This window comes from Delphinapterus leucas, chromosome 3 (genome assembly GCF_059928025.1).
Source record: "Delphinapterus leucas isolate spDelLeu-1000000601 "Yukka" chromosome 3, BTC_Dleu_Yukka2, whole genome shotgun sequence".
Lineage (NCBI taxonomy): Eukaryota > Metazoa > Chordata > Mammalia > Artiodactyla > Monodontidae > Delphinapterus > Delphinapterus leucas.
In genome coordinates, this window is record NC_143131.1 from 95942003 (window position 1) to 95959055 (window position 17053).

At 42.9% G+C, this 17053-nt stretch overlaps 1 protein-coding gene across 4 annotated transcripts in view; it reads right to left on the reverse strand.

The window, feature by feature from the left end:
• The window catches only part of LOC115801621 (uncharacterized), a 169576-nt gene that overhangs the window by 90811 nt on the left and 61712 nt on the right, over positions 1-17053 (reverse strand). For all 4 annotated transcript variants that reach the window (XR_016392743.1, XR_016392742.1, XR_016392744.1 and 1 more), the window contains exon 1: positions 1-17053. This exon is cut by the window's right edge and continues 61712 nt beyond it. Coding sequence is in view for 1 of the 4 variants with exons in the window: in XM_089909183.1 (XP_089765309.1) it covers positions 1-395 (395 nt within the window). In the remaining 3 variants the exon portion in view is untranslated.

Consider the following 17053-nt stretch of genomic DNA (forward strand, 5'->3'; position numbering starts at 1 on the left):
GCATACGCTCTTCTTCCGTAGCATCCGTCAGTTTCCACGTGGGTTACGCCCTCTCGCCCTCTGCGCTTCTTCGCGGCTCCACCCCCGACGTCAGGCCGCCGCGACTGGGAGCGAGCGCGCAGGCGCAGCTGGCGTCCAACCAGGAGCCCAACCGTTGGCTTGGCCCTGGCCTCACTCAGCAGCCATGGGAGCGTCAAGGCAGTTTTGCGCTCCATGATCGTGGGCACCCCGGGCTCCGGCAAGAGCACCCTGGCGCTGCGCATCATCAAACACTTCCAGCTGAAGAAGTTCTCCAGCGGGGACGTGCTCTGAGACAACATGCTGAGGGACACAGAAATTGGTGTGCTGGCCAACATTTTCATGGCCCAGGGGAAGCTCATCCCAGAAGACCTCATGACTCGGCTTATCCTCCAGGAGCTGAAAAATTTCACCCAGTATAACTGGCTGTTGTGTGGTTTCCCCAGGACACTCACACAGGCTGAAGCCCTGGATAGAGTTTATCAGGTACACCTGGTGATGAACCTGAATGTGCCCTTTGAGGTCATCCGGCAACGCCTCACAGCTCGCTGGATTCATCCAGCCAGTGGCCGCGGCTACAACCTCGAATTTAACCCTCCCAAAGCAGTCGACGTGGATGATGTGACTGAAGAGCCTCTCATTCAGCGTGTGGATGATAAACCAGAAACACTTATCAAGAGAATGAAGGTTTACTAAGACCAAACAAAACTGGTCCTGGAATATTACGAGAAAAAGGGAGTGTTGGAAACATTTTGTGGAACAGAAACCAATCAGATCTGGGCCTGTATGCATGCTTTCCTGCAAACAAAAGTCCCACAGAGACACCAAAAAACTCAATTACCCCACGAGGAAAAATCCTTGTGATTAGCAAGATGAGCAGAACTCTTCCTTTCTTCACATGGAGTTCCTTGTTCTAAGACCCCACCATGAATGAATTCTTTGAAAATTATATTAGTTTCCCTTCTGTGGATTTTATTCGGGATACTAAGGATATGCCAAATGAGTCTGATAGTAAGATTTGCCTTTTGGGGACTTCCCTGGTGGCGCAGTGGTTAAGAATCTGCCTGCCAATGCAGGGGACACGGGTTCGAGCCCTGGTCCGGGAAGATCCCACATGCCACGGAGTAACTAAGCCCATGCGCCACAACTACTGAGCCCAAGTGCCACAACGACTGAAGCCCACGGGCCTAGAGCCTGTGCTCCGCAACAAGAGAAGTCACTGCAAGAAGAAGCCTGCACACCTCAACAAAGAGTAGCCCCCGCCTCCGCAACTAGAGAAAGACTGCACGCAGCAACGAAGACCCAACACAGCCAAAAATAATTAATTAAAAAAAAGATTTTTTTTTTGAAATTGTCTAGTGTGTTTTATCCAGCTGTCTTCTGGAGTGTGCAATTCAGAAACATTAAAAATGTCTAAACTTTAAAAAATTCTTATAGACCAAAAGTACAAGAGCAACTGGTAGTAATCTAACTTGTGTTCAGTAAGAATAAGTGATTGGTAAGGTTTCATATTTTTCTGGAAAAGTAAAAAATTAACATTATACTAATTTGCAGAAAGTATTTCATCAGAAGCTTTTGTGTAGCCAGATACCAAAAAAGACATTTCTAGCACAGGGGATGTGGTTTTGTGAGATGCTACCTCTATAAAATTCCAGATAAAAATAACTGGATTTACCAATCCACTGCAGAATGCGAGTTTACTGCTGTCTTTAAACTAAGAAACCTATAAGGAGGCCATATGAGCTATATTACTTTTGTTGTTAAACATACCTTCAGTTTACTCAGAATTTTCAATTTGCTATAAAAATTTAGGGAAGTGTTACTTCAATATGATTTATTTTCTTTTGAAAATATGTGTTCACTGAAGGATATAACATGTTAGAAACTGACATTGTAAGTTCTTGTACAAGCACCAAAATTGAATGCATTTTCTTTAATGGAAAATGTAATTGACGTCTTATGTTTTCAGATGTTACTCAAGTTAAGAAACGTGTTTTAAGGGACTTCCCTGGAGGCACAGTGGTTAACACTGTGCGCTTCCCCTGCGGGGGGCATTGGTTCAATCCCTGGTTGGGGAACTAAGATCCCACATCCCACATCCCATGCAGCCAAAAAAAAAGTGTTTTACGATCTACTTGACAGTTCTCTTTTTGATCTCTATGCCTTGGTGAGTAACAAAGTATTTTAAAAAGAAGAATGAATAGAAGAAAACTTGTGATACTGCATAAAATAAAATACTGTATCATTAGGAAATAGAAATAGATCAAGCATGCCTGGTGGGAAATTTCCTTGACAGAAATAACCATCATAATTAGAAAACAGATGTGGCAATAGAAAGGCTTTATATGACAGGACCAGGAAAGTAATTGAATTTGCTGAAGGTAGAGTTCTTTATTCCTGATCAAAGAAGTTGATACCTGCTGGCGTTCGCTGACATCCTATCTTAAGGGGAAAAAATCTTGCCAGTGTGTGTAATCTGAGAATGAGTGCTTAAGTACTGTGCCCTGGAGTAATGGGGCAGTATGAGAAATGGAGGAGAAACCAGACTATATCTTAAATGGTATATTTATTTTTATTTTAGTTGGTGCTAGATCAAATGAAACAAGTCCTTGTACAAGCTATTACTAACTGCCTTTGAAAAATTCAGCCCATCTTACTCCAGGCACTTCAAATACAAATACCAGCAAGTGTTTCTTATGTATTTGAGGGGAAAACTTATTTTTCTTTCTTTTGATTTTATTTTTCATTCATTGTCAATTTTTCAAAATGGACCAAGCCTTTTAAAAAGAATTACAGAAAACATTTCATTCTTTAAAATACTTTCTATAATGTCTTATTTGAATATTGTTATACGCTTTCCAAAAAGTAAACTACTAAACTTACGAACTATCACTAGTCACTAGGTTATAAGACATCATTAGTCTTTAATAAAATTAAATTTCAGGAAAAATATCAGTTTCATCTGCTTATTCAGTTTTTTATTATAAGGACCAAATTTTAATCTCCATGACCTCCAGTTGATTTATTTGCGACTGCTCTATCCTCACACATCTATCAGAAAATCAACGTATGCTTATTCTTCATTCCTGCTTTGCTTGCTCTATCACTTATCTTGCTTGGGTGTTGTTAGTTCATCCATCTTGTTGAGTTTGTCATCTTCTGTAGCGTTGGTCTTCTTCTTATGTGTGGTGATCTTGTCTCTGTAATCTATATGGTTGAGATTCTCCATTAAATTGCATTGTCTGTCAATGAGTAGTCATCTTCTTGGGGAGATTGCTGTTCTAAATTGTCCTCTGGCCTTTTCTCAGGGACAGTGAAGAAGGAAAAGCCACTGGGTGAGATTTCTCTGGGGTGTTCAGGTCTGGTGCCCAATTCCCCTCCTCATGACACAGAGCCATATCCATCTAATTTGGGCTCCCTGGCCATGACTCCGACCTGGAGACTGACACTTTGTCACTGCTGTTTGGCTCAAGAGCAGATGGAAAGGCATCAGTAGAGGGTGAACTGATGGCCCCTCCTGCAGCAGTGCCCCAAGGACCGAAGTGTTGATTGTCCTTGTTACCCTCCTGCTTCGGGTGTCTGCCACATTTGGGGATGGAGTCTTGGTGCTCCTTCACCTTTTTGGCACTCGTCTTCCGTACACAGTTTAGATTGGGCTCTGCGTTTTTGCATCAATCCAGTGTACATCCCATACTTTAGGATTTATCCTGGTTTCTGGTTCACTGAAAGTTTCACTTCTTACTTAGGATCATCAGTTAAGGCCCTTGCTGCAGGGATGAAGATGCCGGATGATATTCTTCGTCCACCACCCTGAAATGGAACCACATTTCCTTGTCCACCCTCAAAATTCATAAGTCACCAGGCCTAGAGCTATGGCTTTCAACTCTGGCTGCACATTAGAATCAGCTGGGAGCTTTAAGACAGAACATTGACACCCTGGATATTTTTATTTGGTTATCATGGGTAGAGGCCATGGTTATTGCTATGTCTGCTGTATTTTCAAAGCTCCCTGGCTTTTGTAAACCACTACCTTCAAGCAGCAGAGCTGACTTCCTCTGAGAGGGCAAGCCTTCTAAACAGTTTTCTACAGAGACTCAGAACCACCTGGCAGTCTCACCGGCTGGAACATTCATCACGAAAGGCTCTGCCCTCCTTGTCGTACTTGTTTCTCCCACACATGGAAATATTGAAGCAATGCATATTTTATCATTAGTCATCACCATGGATAACTAACACTTTTCATTTTAGCTGTTGTTTATCAAGTGCCACATCAAATGTCACTCTAGTTACTGATTTTTGAAAGCTTGCTTACGTAAATATCTTTTCCTGTGTGGCCAGTGGGTCGAGTTCTGATATCTCTATTGTATTTAAACTCAGCTGATGATGCTCATTTTTCAAGTATGCAGGTTGTGAAACCAACTTGCAATGAAATCATGATATATTTGTTTGATGTTTTCTAGTCTACAATAGCTTTTGTTTAGTTCTAACTAAAAATCTGGGAAAAAGCCAATTAAATGGATTCTGAAGATGAAGTAACCCAAAACAATGCATTTCTCTAAAAAAACAGCTAAATTTTCTATTAATAATTGACATAAACTGAAATGGGAACATGTTTATGTGCAATTGTGGGATGTCGTTATTCTCCAATTAGGCCTATGATCATGGTCTTGTGAGATCCTTGCACATTTTTGGTGGTTGACCATCTAGACAGCTTTACAGTGATGCCTTCTCCAGCAAGGAATAGGAAAACACCAGGTATGCAGAATGAAATGAGTTTGAATAGAGTGCAGGTGGGGAGTAGGTATTAGGAAGAAGAAAAGATGGGGGATGTGTGTAAGAGAACTTTGAATATTATGACACAGTAGCACTGCTCTCCTTTCAGCAAGCTGAGAAAATCTTCATAATGTCAGGAGATTGGAAAAAAAATATTCAAAATTGGTGGTGGTGGTGGAGGACTCCAAAGGGGGTAGGATTACTTATAGGCGATGAGAATGTGTGTTTAGTAAAGAGGATGTCAGGCCACGTGGATACAGAATTTGGCTACTGTCAAACTGTAAGGCTTTGGGAATTTATCAGATATCCCACTGAGCCACTGTTGCATGGATGGCAAAAACCCACCCAATTATGATTATGGGTAAGAGAAGAAGTCATGAGGTAAAAGAAACGAGGAGGAAGCAAAGTTAGATGTTGACTGGAAAGACACTGGGGGGAGAATGGGAAATTGTTACTAGGCGGGACATCGAATTGGAGGGTGGAATAAATTAGAAGAAAATCTTTAGAACTAAGAAAGAAATTAGAAAATATTGGCAAGAGAATTGACAGAACTGTGATAGGAAAAAAAAAGAACAGACCCCCACTCAGAGGGAACGAGCTGTAGTTCTGCCTTCTCAATATTTTTTTTCTCCTTATAAAAAAAGAAAAACAATGCCTACTATATCCCTTGAGCACTGGGACATTGATAAGAACCATTAACTCAGGTAAGGAAAGAGGTCCAAGTAAATTACTTTGAAGCAAATGAAGTCTTAATGGGGTTTTCATCTAGCAAGAATACGACTCACTTCCTGGCATTATTACCATTTGGAATGGCCATTTCATGGGGCTCTAACAGGTGGAAACGTTGCATGCAATATGTCTCCAAATGTGATCATTTCAGAAATCATCTGAGAACTGATGAAAAGCTTTAGCAAGTTTAACAATCCTAGAATCTTCCTTTACTTAGTCTCCATGATATTGCTCTCAAAAGTTAACAAATTTAAGCAATAAGGCAATCAGATGACATATCTGTATGTACTGGGAGCCTGGGCTCAGAGGTAGCCTTTACGAGTGACGACAAGGTGAGACTCAGGCTGTATATAACTACCATCTGACAGCAAAGTTTTCAACTATATTGTAGTTTGTTAGTAGCTCTCTTCTTGCTTAAAATGTCTTCCCAAAATGCAGTAGGGAGGGACCCTCAGGACCTGAAATCTTACCCGGAAGCTGTAGTGACTCCTGAGTCCCAAAGAGATGCCATGGGCCAGCCAATGCTGCTCCCACAGTTGTGGGCACCAGGGGAGGGAAAATGTCAAGTTCTCAAAAAACAAACTAAAACAAAATATAATTTAAAAAACAAATTAACACAAACAAAAATAACAACAAAAAAAGCGGCAACACATAAGAAAAATGTGAGTCCCTTTCAGAGACACTGTCCTTCTGTTTGGATGACTTTCTGCTCCTGGTCTCTTGTTGGATATGCTATTGTCTTTGCCTTAAGCAGAGTTTGCCTTAAATCATGATTTGCAGTGTCAAGAAAGTACAAAAGCCCTCCTATTGTCCACAGGGCCTTCCACTTCTGATGATGGTCACTAAAAGGGGGACACATTCTTCTAATATTTCACAGTTAACAGTAAGGCTTAGAATCATCTCGGAAGACTTAACACAGTGACTAATACTTATTCTAGGATAAAAATGAGGGATATAAGAGGACTGAGAGAGTGACGGTTGCCTACAGCATGGATGGTGGTGATATGGGATGTGAAAGCTAAGAGCGAGGTCAAGAAAATGGTACAGAAAGGGAAGTTGAAGGATAACCTTCTGCCACGTATCTGCCTAGGGCAAGGCTGGGTGGAAAGCAAGTATTTTTGTTAGTCCAGCAAACCTTCCTCCTCGCCCCCTACAGAGTGATCTCTAAAGGTTTTCTCTGACACAACAGGCACCTGCCACATGTAATCCTTGGAAATTCCTAGCTTTTCTTGCACCAGTATTTGCAATATTTCTAAACAACTACTTCACCTCCTCCTTGCACTGCAGAAAAGGTGTCCATTCCGTGCCCTGATGCATTACAACTGCAGATTGCCTGGAGTTTGCTCATCACCACGTGGCCTTTTCAAATCAGAAGGCTCCTTTCCTCAGGTCTCACATGGGATTGCTCATAGTCATGTGATGACCCTTTCAATGATCTAACATGGAATAGCCGGCTGAGCAGGAAGGGCCATGGGTAGCCTTAGAACTAAGCCAACTGTCCTGTATCAGCCTGAGCTGTTGGTTAAACGTTCACATGACCAACATGAGAACATGTTCATACAAGTGTGTGGAGCAGGGGAGGGTTCCTCATCTCCAAACACATGTTCTAAAAGTGTGAAAATCCCTAGCGTGCCTCAGTCTTCGGCTCCATTAGTGAGCTTGCGCATTCTTAGGGAACCACACACTGTAGAGTTTATTAGGAACGCCCAGCCACAAGTATGCGCCTGCCTCACGTCCAGACATTTGGTAAAATCCACTTGCTCTCACCTCCCTAAAGACACAGCACACAGCTGTATGTGGGGATCACCAGGGCCAAGCTGAACCAGTCCGCTCAGTGGGTTTGTATGCTCAATCCGACCCTTACAACAGCCAAAAGGAGCCTCACCAAGCCTTTGCATGAGGGGTCGCACTCTCCCTGGGAATAAACTCGATGAGTCCTGTTGTCTTTGAACTGCCCTGCCCACACTCAACACCTATTTTAGACAGCACATGACTGACTCACGGAAGAGAGCACAGTACGGCACGATGGCTTTAAAGCATGCTGCACACCCACTTCCTTGGGCAACAGCCCCAAAACACACAGGTCTCTGAGTGCCGACGGTGAGCACCCTTTCCTCTCCTGGCATCTATACACAGACCCAGTGAGTGAGGTCACCAAAATTCCGCAAAAAACAAGCAAACATCTAAAACTATCTCCTGAACATACAAGTTGACAACTTGAGCGAGAAGGTAGGGGCAAAAAAAAAAGTCATTTATAGCTTGATGTCTCCATGACATAGTTAGCTATGCCCAGGTGCTGGGGTGGGGTGAAGCCTGAAAGAATCCACATTAACAGGGGTTCAGAGGCCGCCAAGGAGGTGTGTGGAGGACCTTTTTAGAGGGGCCAATGGCTCCAGGTGAAGGCATGGAAATGAAGTGCCATACACTCCAGTTCCCTTCCCCATGGCATCTTGCCTCCGCTAGGTTAATGCTCAGAAGTTGTTTTACTGAAAGCTCGTTTGGCAGCTGGGTCTGAAACCCACCCAACTTTGCTCAGATAAGTTGTGTATTGTGTGAGGGTAGCAGAGAGAAGAGAGAGTGCTCGCTCTATGTATGAAAAAGCCTTGGGAATTCAGGATAACTACTAAATTACACCTCAGAAGGGACAGGAACTGGGATCCCTGAGAAACCCTCCACAGCCAGAGCTGAGCTCCCTTACTTAGCACAGGGGTCACAGGCTCCAAAGCCTATGGGGGTCCACACACATGAATCAGTGGGTCTAAAACAGAAAAGTGCTTGTCACTCAGGCTCAGGGTCCCCAGTGCAGCAAGTGGTCGCCCTGGTGCCTCAGCTTACGTTCCATGTATCTGTTTCCTTATGTTCCTCAAGCATGTTGGCAGTTCTAGCTATGTCTCCGATTTCAGAAAGAGTAATTCAGTTGGTTCCTGGTTTGGTTAGGGGCTATTCCTGGTCCAGTCCCATGGTAGGTAGGATGGCCCTTTCCAATAGTTGTAGGTGAGGAAGTATGTGTGGCAGGTCAACTGGGTTACCTTTGTTGACATTTCCAGATCTTGCTTCCTCTTTGGGTCATGTCCTGGAACTGAGAAGGTGGCACAGGGTTTGTCTAACCTGGACTTCCTGAACCGTCCTCAGTAAAAGGAATGAGGAATGACCAGAAGCTCTGTGAAAACTTCCCAGTATGCTCAGAGGTAGAATCTAACTGACAGGTCTGTGGCTGGCGCTTCTCCCCTGGGCATCACCTGAGCTGTTCCTGCAGCCAAAATTGAATCCTTTCTCTTCTTTCTTCACATTTCCAAACTATACCACTCCTCCTTGCTAGTAATGTTTGTTTGGAAATAGGTCTATGCCTGATGACCTTTCCTGTAGGAAGAGTTCCAGAATATTCTCTCCCCAGTAAGGAAGAAAATTGGCAGGTGAGCTACTTGTCTTCACCCAGTTCTCATGTTCTGACATGGTGAAAGGGCTGGCAGTACTGCATTTTTCTCTGCTTGCTTGGTTCAACCACATCATTTGCCTTCTGATCCACCATTTTCCAAGTCTCTGTAGACTCCACTCAATCTGTGTATTAAGAAAGGCAACATTTCTCGGTCTTACAAAGATTTATTTTCAAACATGCCATTTCTGGAAGGTGGCACCAATGTTCTTTACTGCTTTTTCTACCCACCCACAGCAGAGCAGAGAAGAGCCCCCTGACTTGGGGGCAGAACTCCTGAGCGTGAGTCCAGCTCTCCCTTTACTCACTGCTTTGAAAGTCTTTAATTAGAGGCAATAATGGAACAATGGCAATAATAAAACAGGCTGACTCCTTAGGATTTCCTAAGGACTCCTTAGGAAAATTTTTCTAATATTCTACCTTTCTGAGGAAAATCCTAGACCAGAAATTCATCCAGGCGTGGAGAATACCTCTAAGAACACATTTATATTTTCTAGTCCCAATCTGTTTTCAACCCCAATACTTGGGATAACTACAAGACACCCAAAAACTCTAGAGTAAGCCCCAAAGCCTTGGTTGTAGTCTGGGAGCCTGTGATCTCTAACATTTCCAAGAAGGATCGTATACTGGGGGTACATTGGTAGTCCCCCTTCTCCGTTTCATTTACTACTGGAAAAAACTTGAAGCTAGGCAGTCTATGCCAGTGTAGGGGGTATTTAATTGCCTGTCAGCTATCTCCTCCTGCCTCTGATTGATAACAACACACTAATTTTCCCTTGAAATTCCCCTCCCATTCCCCAGTCTGGTGTGACTGGCTCCAGGACTGGGTACCAGGTCTGGGCCTAGAAGATCACAGGGGCAGTGACTGGTTCAGAGATGGGCATGTGTCCCAAACTGAGCAGTGAAAATCGGCCCTGACATTGTTAGAAATACAGAGAAAAAGGTATTTGACCCCAGGATTGCTAAACTGGTAGATGGAACCCCTTGGTAACCCTTTACCAACATGTAGGGAATGCCTGACTGTGCATGAAACTAACACTGAGGAAAGCAGGGCTGAGGGAAAAAGGCAGTGACAAAAGTCCTTCACGTACTGTTGAGAGCCCTGGATCTAACTGTGCCTGAAATCACCCACCAAACTTTCAGGCATGGATTTCAAAACCAGACTGGTTGGGACCAATACACCTGGTCTAGTGTCAAATTCCTAGACCCCTCATTTCCCCCATGTTCCTCCCTTCATCTCTCAGACTTTATCAACTCATATTAATCTATGTGAGAATCCATCCCTGAAGCAACCGTGGAACTTGCCATTCTTTAGACATGAGTTTTCTTGATCATCCTATGGTAATCCTTTCCGGTTCACGGGGTTGCCAAGGTTCAGATTTTATCACTAAAGTATGTGGTCAGGAACTAAGGTTATTTCCCGTAGAAATAACTGTCCTAAAATTGAAAACATCAATTGAGCAGCTCTTGTGGGCTTCGCAGGGCCTTGAGATCCCTTGGAAACAAATGTCACCTCTTCTGCCATCTGCCTCATGGCACATGGCTGTCTTGCTGCTGTGTTCCCATCCTGCTCTCGTAAGCAGAGCTCTGATGCTGCGGGAAAGTGTCACAATAAACCTTTGCCTTCACTTGAAGCCTAAGTAAATAAACTCCTGGACATGTGCCAACTCCTGTCGGAGCACACGTGACCTCATTCACCTGCAACAAACAAACAACCTGGTGAAAACCACTTGGAGGCCACTGAGAGTTCCCAGGACTGTGTGTTCAGGCAGAGTATCTGTTTCTGTCCTGGCACTGGTGGACAGAATCCTCAGCTAGCTCAGCCATTCCTGGGGAGATGCTTTCCTGTGTTCTGGTCTCCCTGATCCTCTGCATGGGCCTTGGGAAGACCAGGTCCTTGGTCAGTAATATTACATATTTATGGAAGGAGGAGAGCGGGGAAAGGAGAGGAGGGTGAGGAGTGGGAGTAAAAGAGAGGGAGAAAGAGGGAGAGAAGAACAGTGTCAGGGAGATGGGAGGGGGACAATAATACCTTTTTTTTTTTTTTTTTTTCTGGTACGTGGGCCTCTCACTGCTGTGGCCTCTCCTGCTGCGGAGCACAGGCTCCGGACGCGCAGGCTCAGTGGCCATGGCTCATGGGCCCAGCCGCTCTGCGGCATGTGGGATCTTCCCAGACCGGGGCACGAACCCGTGTCCCCTGTATCAGCAGGCAGACTCTCAACCACTGTGCCACCAGGGAAGCCCAATAATACCTTTATTGTAACCATTTAAATTAGTACAGACCGAAATCAGTCTATACCTTAAATATTAAGATAATGATACTGAAGGAAATTTAATGAGTCAAACTCTTTGTGCTATTAATTTATAAAATTAGGCTTGGAGAGAATGTGTGCTATTGGAAGTAATTCTTTTATTAATATAAAGAAAGACTGTAGAGAGAAAAGTCAATCTGTACAAAAATATATACAGTGACAAATAAAAGCCTCTCCCCACACCAACTCCCTGGTCCTCTCTTCCATCAGTTAGCACATTTTTATTTCCTTCTAGGTGAAAAAAATATATACATATATATATATGGTTATACATATACCATATATAAAAATGATATACATACATATATAACATTATACCATATAAATGTATACAGATACATATATATATAATATATGTATATATAATTTTTATATATGGTATATAATTCAGTTTTTCAATTCAATTTATATATATAATTCATATATATGGTACAATAAAATAGAGTAAATAGATAAAACATACGTATAATTATATAAAATCATATATAATTTATATATGGTATAATAAAATATAGTAATTAAATATATAATAATATAATTTATATTTATACGATATAATTTACACAAGAGATCAAACTACACATGCTTCTCTGTAACTTACTCATTTTCACTGAATGATAAGGACTGAGGCTCTTTCACGGCAACACAGATCTCACTGTTCGACTGGCTCCCTGATAACCCACTAAAGGCTTGTCTGTGTACCCAGTGCCCATGCGTGGACACTTAGGTTGCTTGTAGTGTTTGCTCTTGCAAACAATACTATCTCGGTGCATATCTACAGGGTGAAATCCTGACTGGAATTGCTGAATAAACAACTCTATACACTTTTATTTTTGATTAATGTTTTATTTATTAACAATAAACAATCTGTTACTTGTATTAATTAGCATTTAGGCTCTTTGCATCTAATTAAAAATCTAGAGTAATTTTGGCTCAACCACATGAAAGTATATTTTCACTTTGAAAAATAAGTCCAGAGACAGGAAGTTCAGAGAGTCATCAGTGACCTAGGCTCCTTCTTTCTCTCTGCTCTGCCACACTGGGTATGTGACTTCCAGTTTCAGTGGTCCTCCATAGTTACTGGAGCTCTACACCTCACACCTGCATTCCAGGCAGCAAGAAAAAGAGAGGGAAGAAAAGAGGGACACACCTCCTAGATGAGTCAGCTCCCTTTAAAGAGCCTTCCAGAAAGTTCCACATAATGTTTCTTTTTTTTTCTTTGTTAATTGGGGTATAGTTGCTTTAAAATGTTGTGTTACTTTCCCTGTACAATGAAGTGAATCAGCTATATGTATACATACATCCCCTCCCTCTTGGACCTCCCTCCTGCTGCCCCCCCATCCCACCCATCTAGGTGACCACAGAGCACCCAGCTGAGCTCCCTGTGCTATACAGCCGGTTACCACTAGCTCTCTGTTTTACACATCCACATAACATTTCTGCTTACATCTCATTGACCAGAACTAAATCACATGGCCACACCTGATAACAAGGAGGCTGGGAAATGTTTAGGCAGCAGTGAAGCCTGCCAAACAATTAGGGTTCAGCTTCTAAGGAAGGAAAAGAGAAAGGGGGCAACTAGCTTCTCCCACACATCATTACTCATCTTGATAAATTCCAAAATGCTTCTTCTTTTCAATTTTTAGCAGAAAGAGCTGGATACATACATTTAAAACAAACAAAAAAGCTCCTCTACAACACCCACCTTCTTGTGGCTCTGTTTCATCTCTCTATTAAAGTGGGCATTTGGATGTCTTCATCCTAGAGCAACAGCAATGTTCATCCATATAAGCAGAGCAGACATGTAGCTCTGAAAAGTTTCTGGCACATGGCACTAGCAGCTGTCATCACAAGGAAGGCCTTGGCGCCGTGTATAATGAGTCCCCATGAAACCATCATCCAGCTCTAACAAAATTCAACTCAGAGACAATCTCTTTTCAGCTAATTCCTTCCCACTCCCCCATATTTTTTGAAGAAAACTCCAGTCATATGATTTCATCTATAAATATCTCAGCATATATCTCTAAAAGATATAGACTCTTAAAAAAATACCACAATGCCATTATCACGTGTAAAAATAACAACTCCTTAATACAAAAAGTCAGTGTTCAACTTTCCAAGTCTCATAATTAACAATTTGCTTGAACAAGAAAAGGGAACCCTCTTGCACTGTTGGTGGGAATGTAAATTGATACAGCCAATGTGCAGAACAGTATGGAGGTTCCTTAAAAAACTACAAATAGAACTACCATATGACCCAGCAATCCCACTACTGGGCATATACCCTGAGAAAACCATAATTCAAAAAGAGTCATGTACCAAAAGGTTCACTGCAGCTCTATTTACAATAGCCTGGAGATGGAAACAACCTAAGTGTCCACCATCGGATGAATGGATAAAGAAGATGTGGCACATATATACAATGGAATATTACTCAGCCATAAAAAGAAACGAAATTGAGCTATTTGTAATGAGGTGGATGGACCTAGAGTCTGTCGTACAGAGTGAAGTAAGTCAGAAAGAGAGAGACAAATACCGTATGCTAACACATATATATGGAATTAAAGAAAAAAAATGTCATGAAGAACCTAGGGGTAAGACAGGAATAAAGATGCAGACCTACTAGAGAATGGACTTGAGGATATGGGGAGCGGGAAGGGTAAGTTGTGACAAAGCGAGAGAGAGGCATGGACATATATACACTACCAAACGTAAGGTAGATAGCTAGTGGGAAGCAGCCGCATAGCACAGGGAGATCAGCTCAGTGTTTGTGACCACCTAGAGGGGTGGGATAGGGAGGGTGGGCGGGAGGGAGACGCAAGAGGGAAGAGATATGGGAACATATGTACATGTATAACTGATTCACTTTGTTATAAAGCAGAAACTAACACACCATTGTAAAGCAATTATACTCCAATAAAGATGTTAAAAAAAAAAAAAAAGAATCCAAGTAAGGCCCCTGCATTGCAATTGGTAAATATGTTTAAGTCTCTTCATTTATTTATTTATTTATTTTAACATCTTTATTGGCGTATAATTGCTTTACAATGGTGTGTTAGTTTCTGCTTTATAACAAAGTGAATCAGTTATACATGTACATATGTTCCCATATCTCTTCCCTCTTGCGTCTCCCTCCCGCCCACCCTCCCTATCCCACCCCTCTAGGTGGTCACAAACACTGAGCTGATCTCCCTGTGCTATGCGGCTGCTTCCCACTAGCTATCTATTTTTAAGTCTCTTTTAATTTGGAGGTTTCCAGCATAATTACTGGAGCTCTCCATCTCTTGTTTTTTACAATTAAAATAAACTTATTATGGAAAAGTTAAAACACATATAAAAGCCTATAGGCATTTCAGTTAGCAGCCGGTGGTCTAACTAGTGCTCAAATCTGTCACCTTTTCTGCATCCCCGGCCCCCATCTCCCACCCCAGCCACCCACCCTGGTCAAGGCCACCATCATCTCTTCCTGGGCCACTGCGATGGCCTCCCAATGGGCATTCCCAGGCACCCATCCGTCTTCCACCTGGCACAAATTTTATCTTGCACCCCTCTGCTTAAATAGAGTAAAATAACAAGATCATTCACAAAAAAACTTATATTTTTTTCTTGCGTGGTTCAAAAACTTGTCTCCGAAAGCAATTTCCAAGATGTGCCCTCCAAAAATGTTGGGTGCTCACCTGACTATATAATATCAGATATCAAGTGGTGCAACTGTTCAGACAGAATCGCTCTGGGCCTTGGTGCGTGCACTCTCTCTGCTAACCCTAGGGCTTCAGGAATGCCCTGGGGCTCATTAAAGTCCAGTTTCCTGGGTCACATTCTCTATTCTTTCCTGCTGTCAGGTAGCACTTTCCTGATTTGGTTTCTGCCTTCTGGAGTTTTCCTTGCCCGCATGCCTCAGTGTCCCTGCTTACAGCCTGCCTTGGGTGCTAGTTTTTTAACCTCTGTTCCTAGATCCCAGCTTGGCTCTCCCCTTCCTAGCTTTGGACATACACCGTTTCAAAACTGTCATTTCCAATAGATGATACACACCTACTCCACCAACACACATACACACACACACACACCACACACCCATCACCACCAGCAAAGACATGAGTTCAAATAATTTCTCCTTAATTGGCCACATTATCACCATACCTCGTATCTCCTTCTGTCTTGAAGGAATTAATCATGTAGTGAGGTAGTGAAATGGATAAATGCATGCATGATAGCAACACCCCTCCCCACGACCTGAATATAATAACAAATGTCCACTCCAACATGGGGATCTGGTATTTATTCAGCTAACAGAGGTTCCCCAGGATGTTGAATGATCATAATTTACTGTATAATATATTATATACAATGTGCATCCAAACATAAGTTTAGGTGGGTGGCAAAGATGAAATCATACAGTCTTGTTTCGGCAGACTCACTGGATAAATCATACTTCTAAAATCCTGGGGTTGAAATCAGTGCAGTAGCCAAAGGAGGGATGACAACAAGAGGAACAGAGTTACTTTTCAAGTTTGTTCACGCTCTGCTTTCTTCCTCTGCTCCGCTCCCAAATGTTCTTGGCGTATCTGTACAAAATGATCTCCTAAAATAATTTTCCCTCTAGCAGTCTCTGTGTCTGCTCCCTTCAATGGAGTAAACGAATATCTTCTCAGTGGCTACCCTTTAGCTGAACTTTCTGCCTTCCAGAAATAGAGCTTGGCTCTGGTCAGCTAACCCTGTGCCCTGCAAACTGCCCCAGCAGGGAGGGGCAGGCTGCTGTGACATGTCTTATGTAAGACCCTCCCGGGTGGCACAGAGCCCAACAGAAGCAGGACCGTGCCAGGCAGCGCCTCCCAGCTGGCCCAGCACTCCCCGACCCCATCATGTGAGCTACCGGCTGCTCAGGGTGGCTAATTTTATCTCTTGTTATTTCCACTAGAGCTCTGGCTGCTCCTTTACTAGGGAATCTGGGGGAAGGTATCCTTCTACCTGTTAAGTCCAGATCAAGAAAGAACAAATGTCTTGAACTGGCCAGAGAACTAGGACTGAAACCCAGTTCCCCCTTCAAGCAGTTGGAACGGCACATTTCAAGGGACTGTCTGTGCTGCAGGCCCCATGGATGTTGGTTATTTAGGCACAGAATCTCTTTGAACTAGAGGGGACCTTAGTAAGAGAGACTGTCTAGTGCTACTCTCTCATAACTGTAGCTAAAGGACATCAAGGTAAGTGTCTAACAGACATTTCTACCTCCCCAGGAGCCCTTGCACGGAGGGAGAAAGGAGGGAGCTGGGAGAACAGCTGAAATGCACGTTTCTCCTCCAGTTCAGACAAAAGGCTTAATACAAGAGACTCGGGAAGCAATAGGAAACCTGAGATATGGAGGTCACCTCTAGTTCTACTTTTCCATTCTATTCCTAGTTCCCATTTCTATGGAAAATCAGGGGAGGTGATTCTACAGATAACATTGTAAGTGCCATATCCAGTGAAGGCACATGTAGTTGAAAAGACAGGTGATCTGAAAAAATATTTTTCTCCAATGAATTCGCTCAGCCCTGTGCTTCATTTATCCATGCTATCTTTGGTAGGTTATTTTTAAATGCAAAAAAGGAAAAGGTCATTCACACAGACACGCAGTCTCACTGTCATAATCCGAGCCACCAGGCCTTGCCAAAGGAAACTGACCACAGATCCCTTCCCCTGCAGCCCCAGATGGCAGCTCTGAGAGCAAGATGCCCTTCTGGAACCGGCAGCAAAGTCCTGCCACTCTTACTCAATTGTCTTGAGCATGTTTAGTTATGGAGCAACTTTC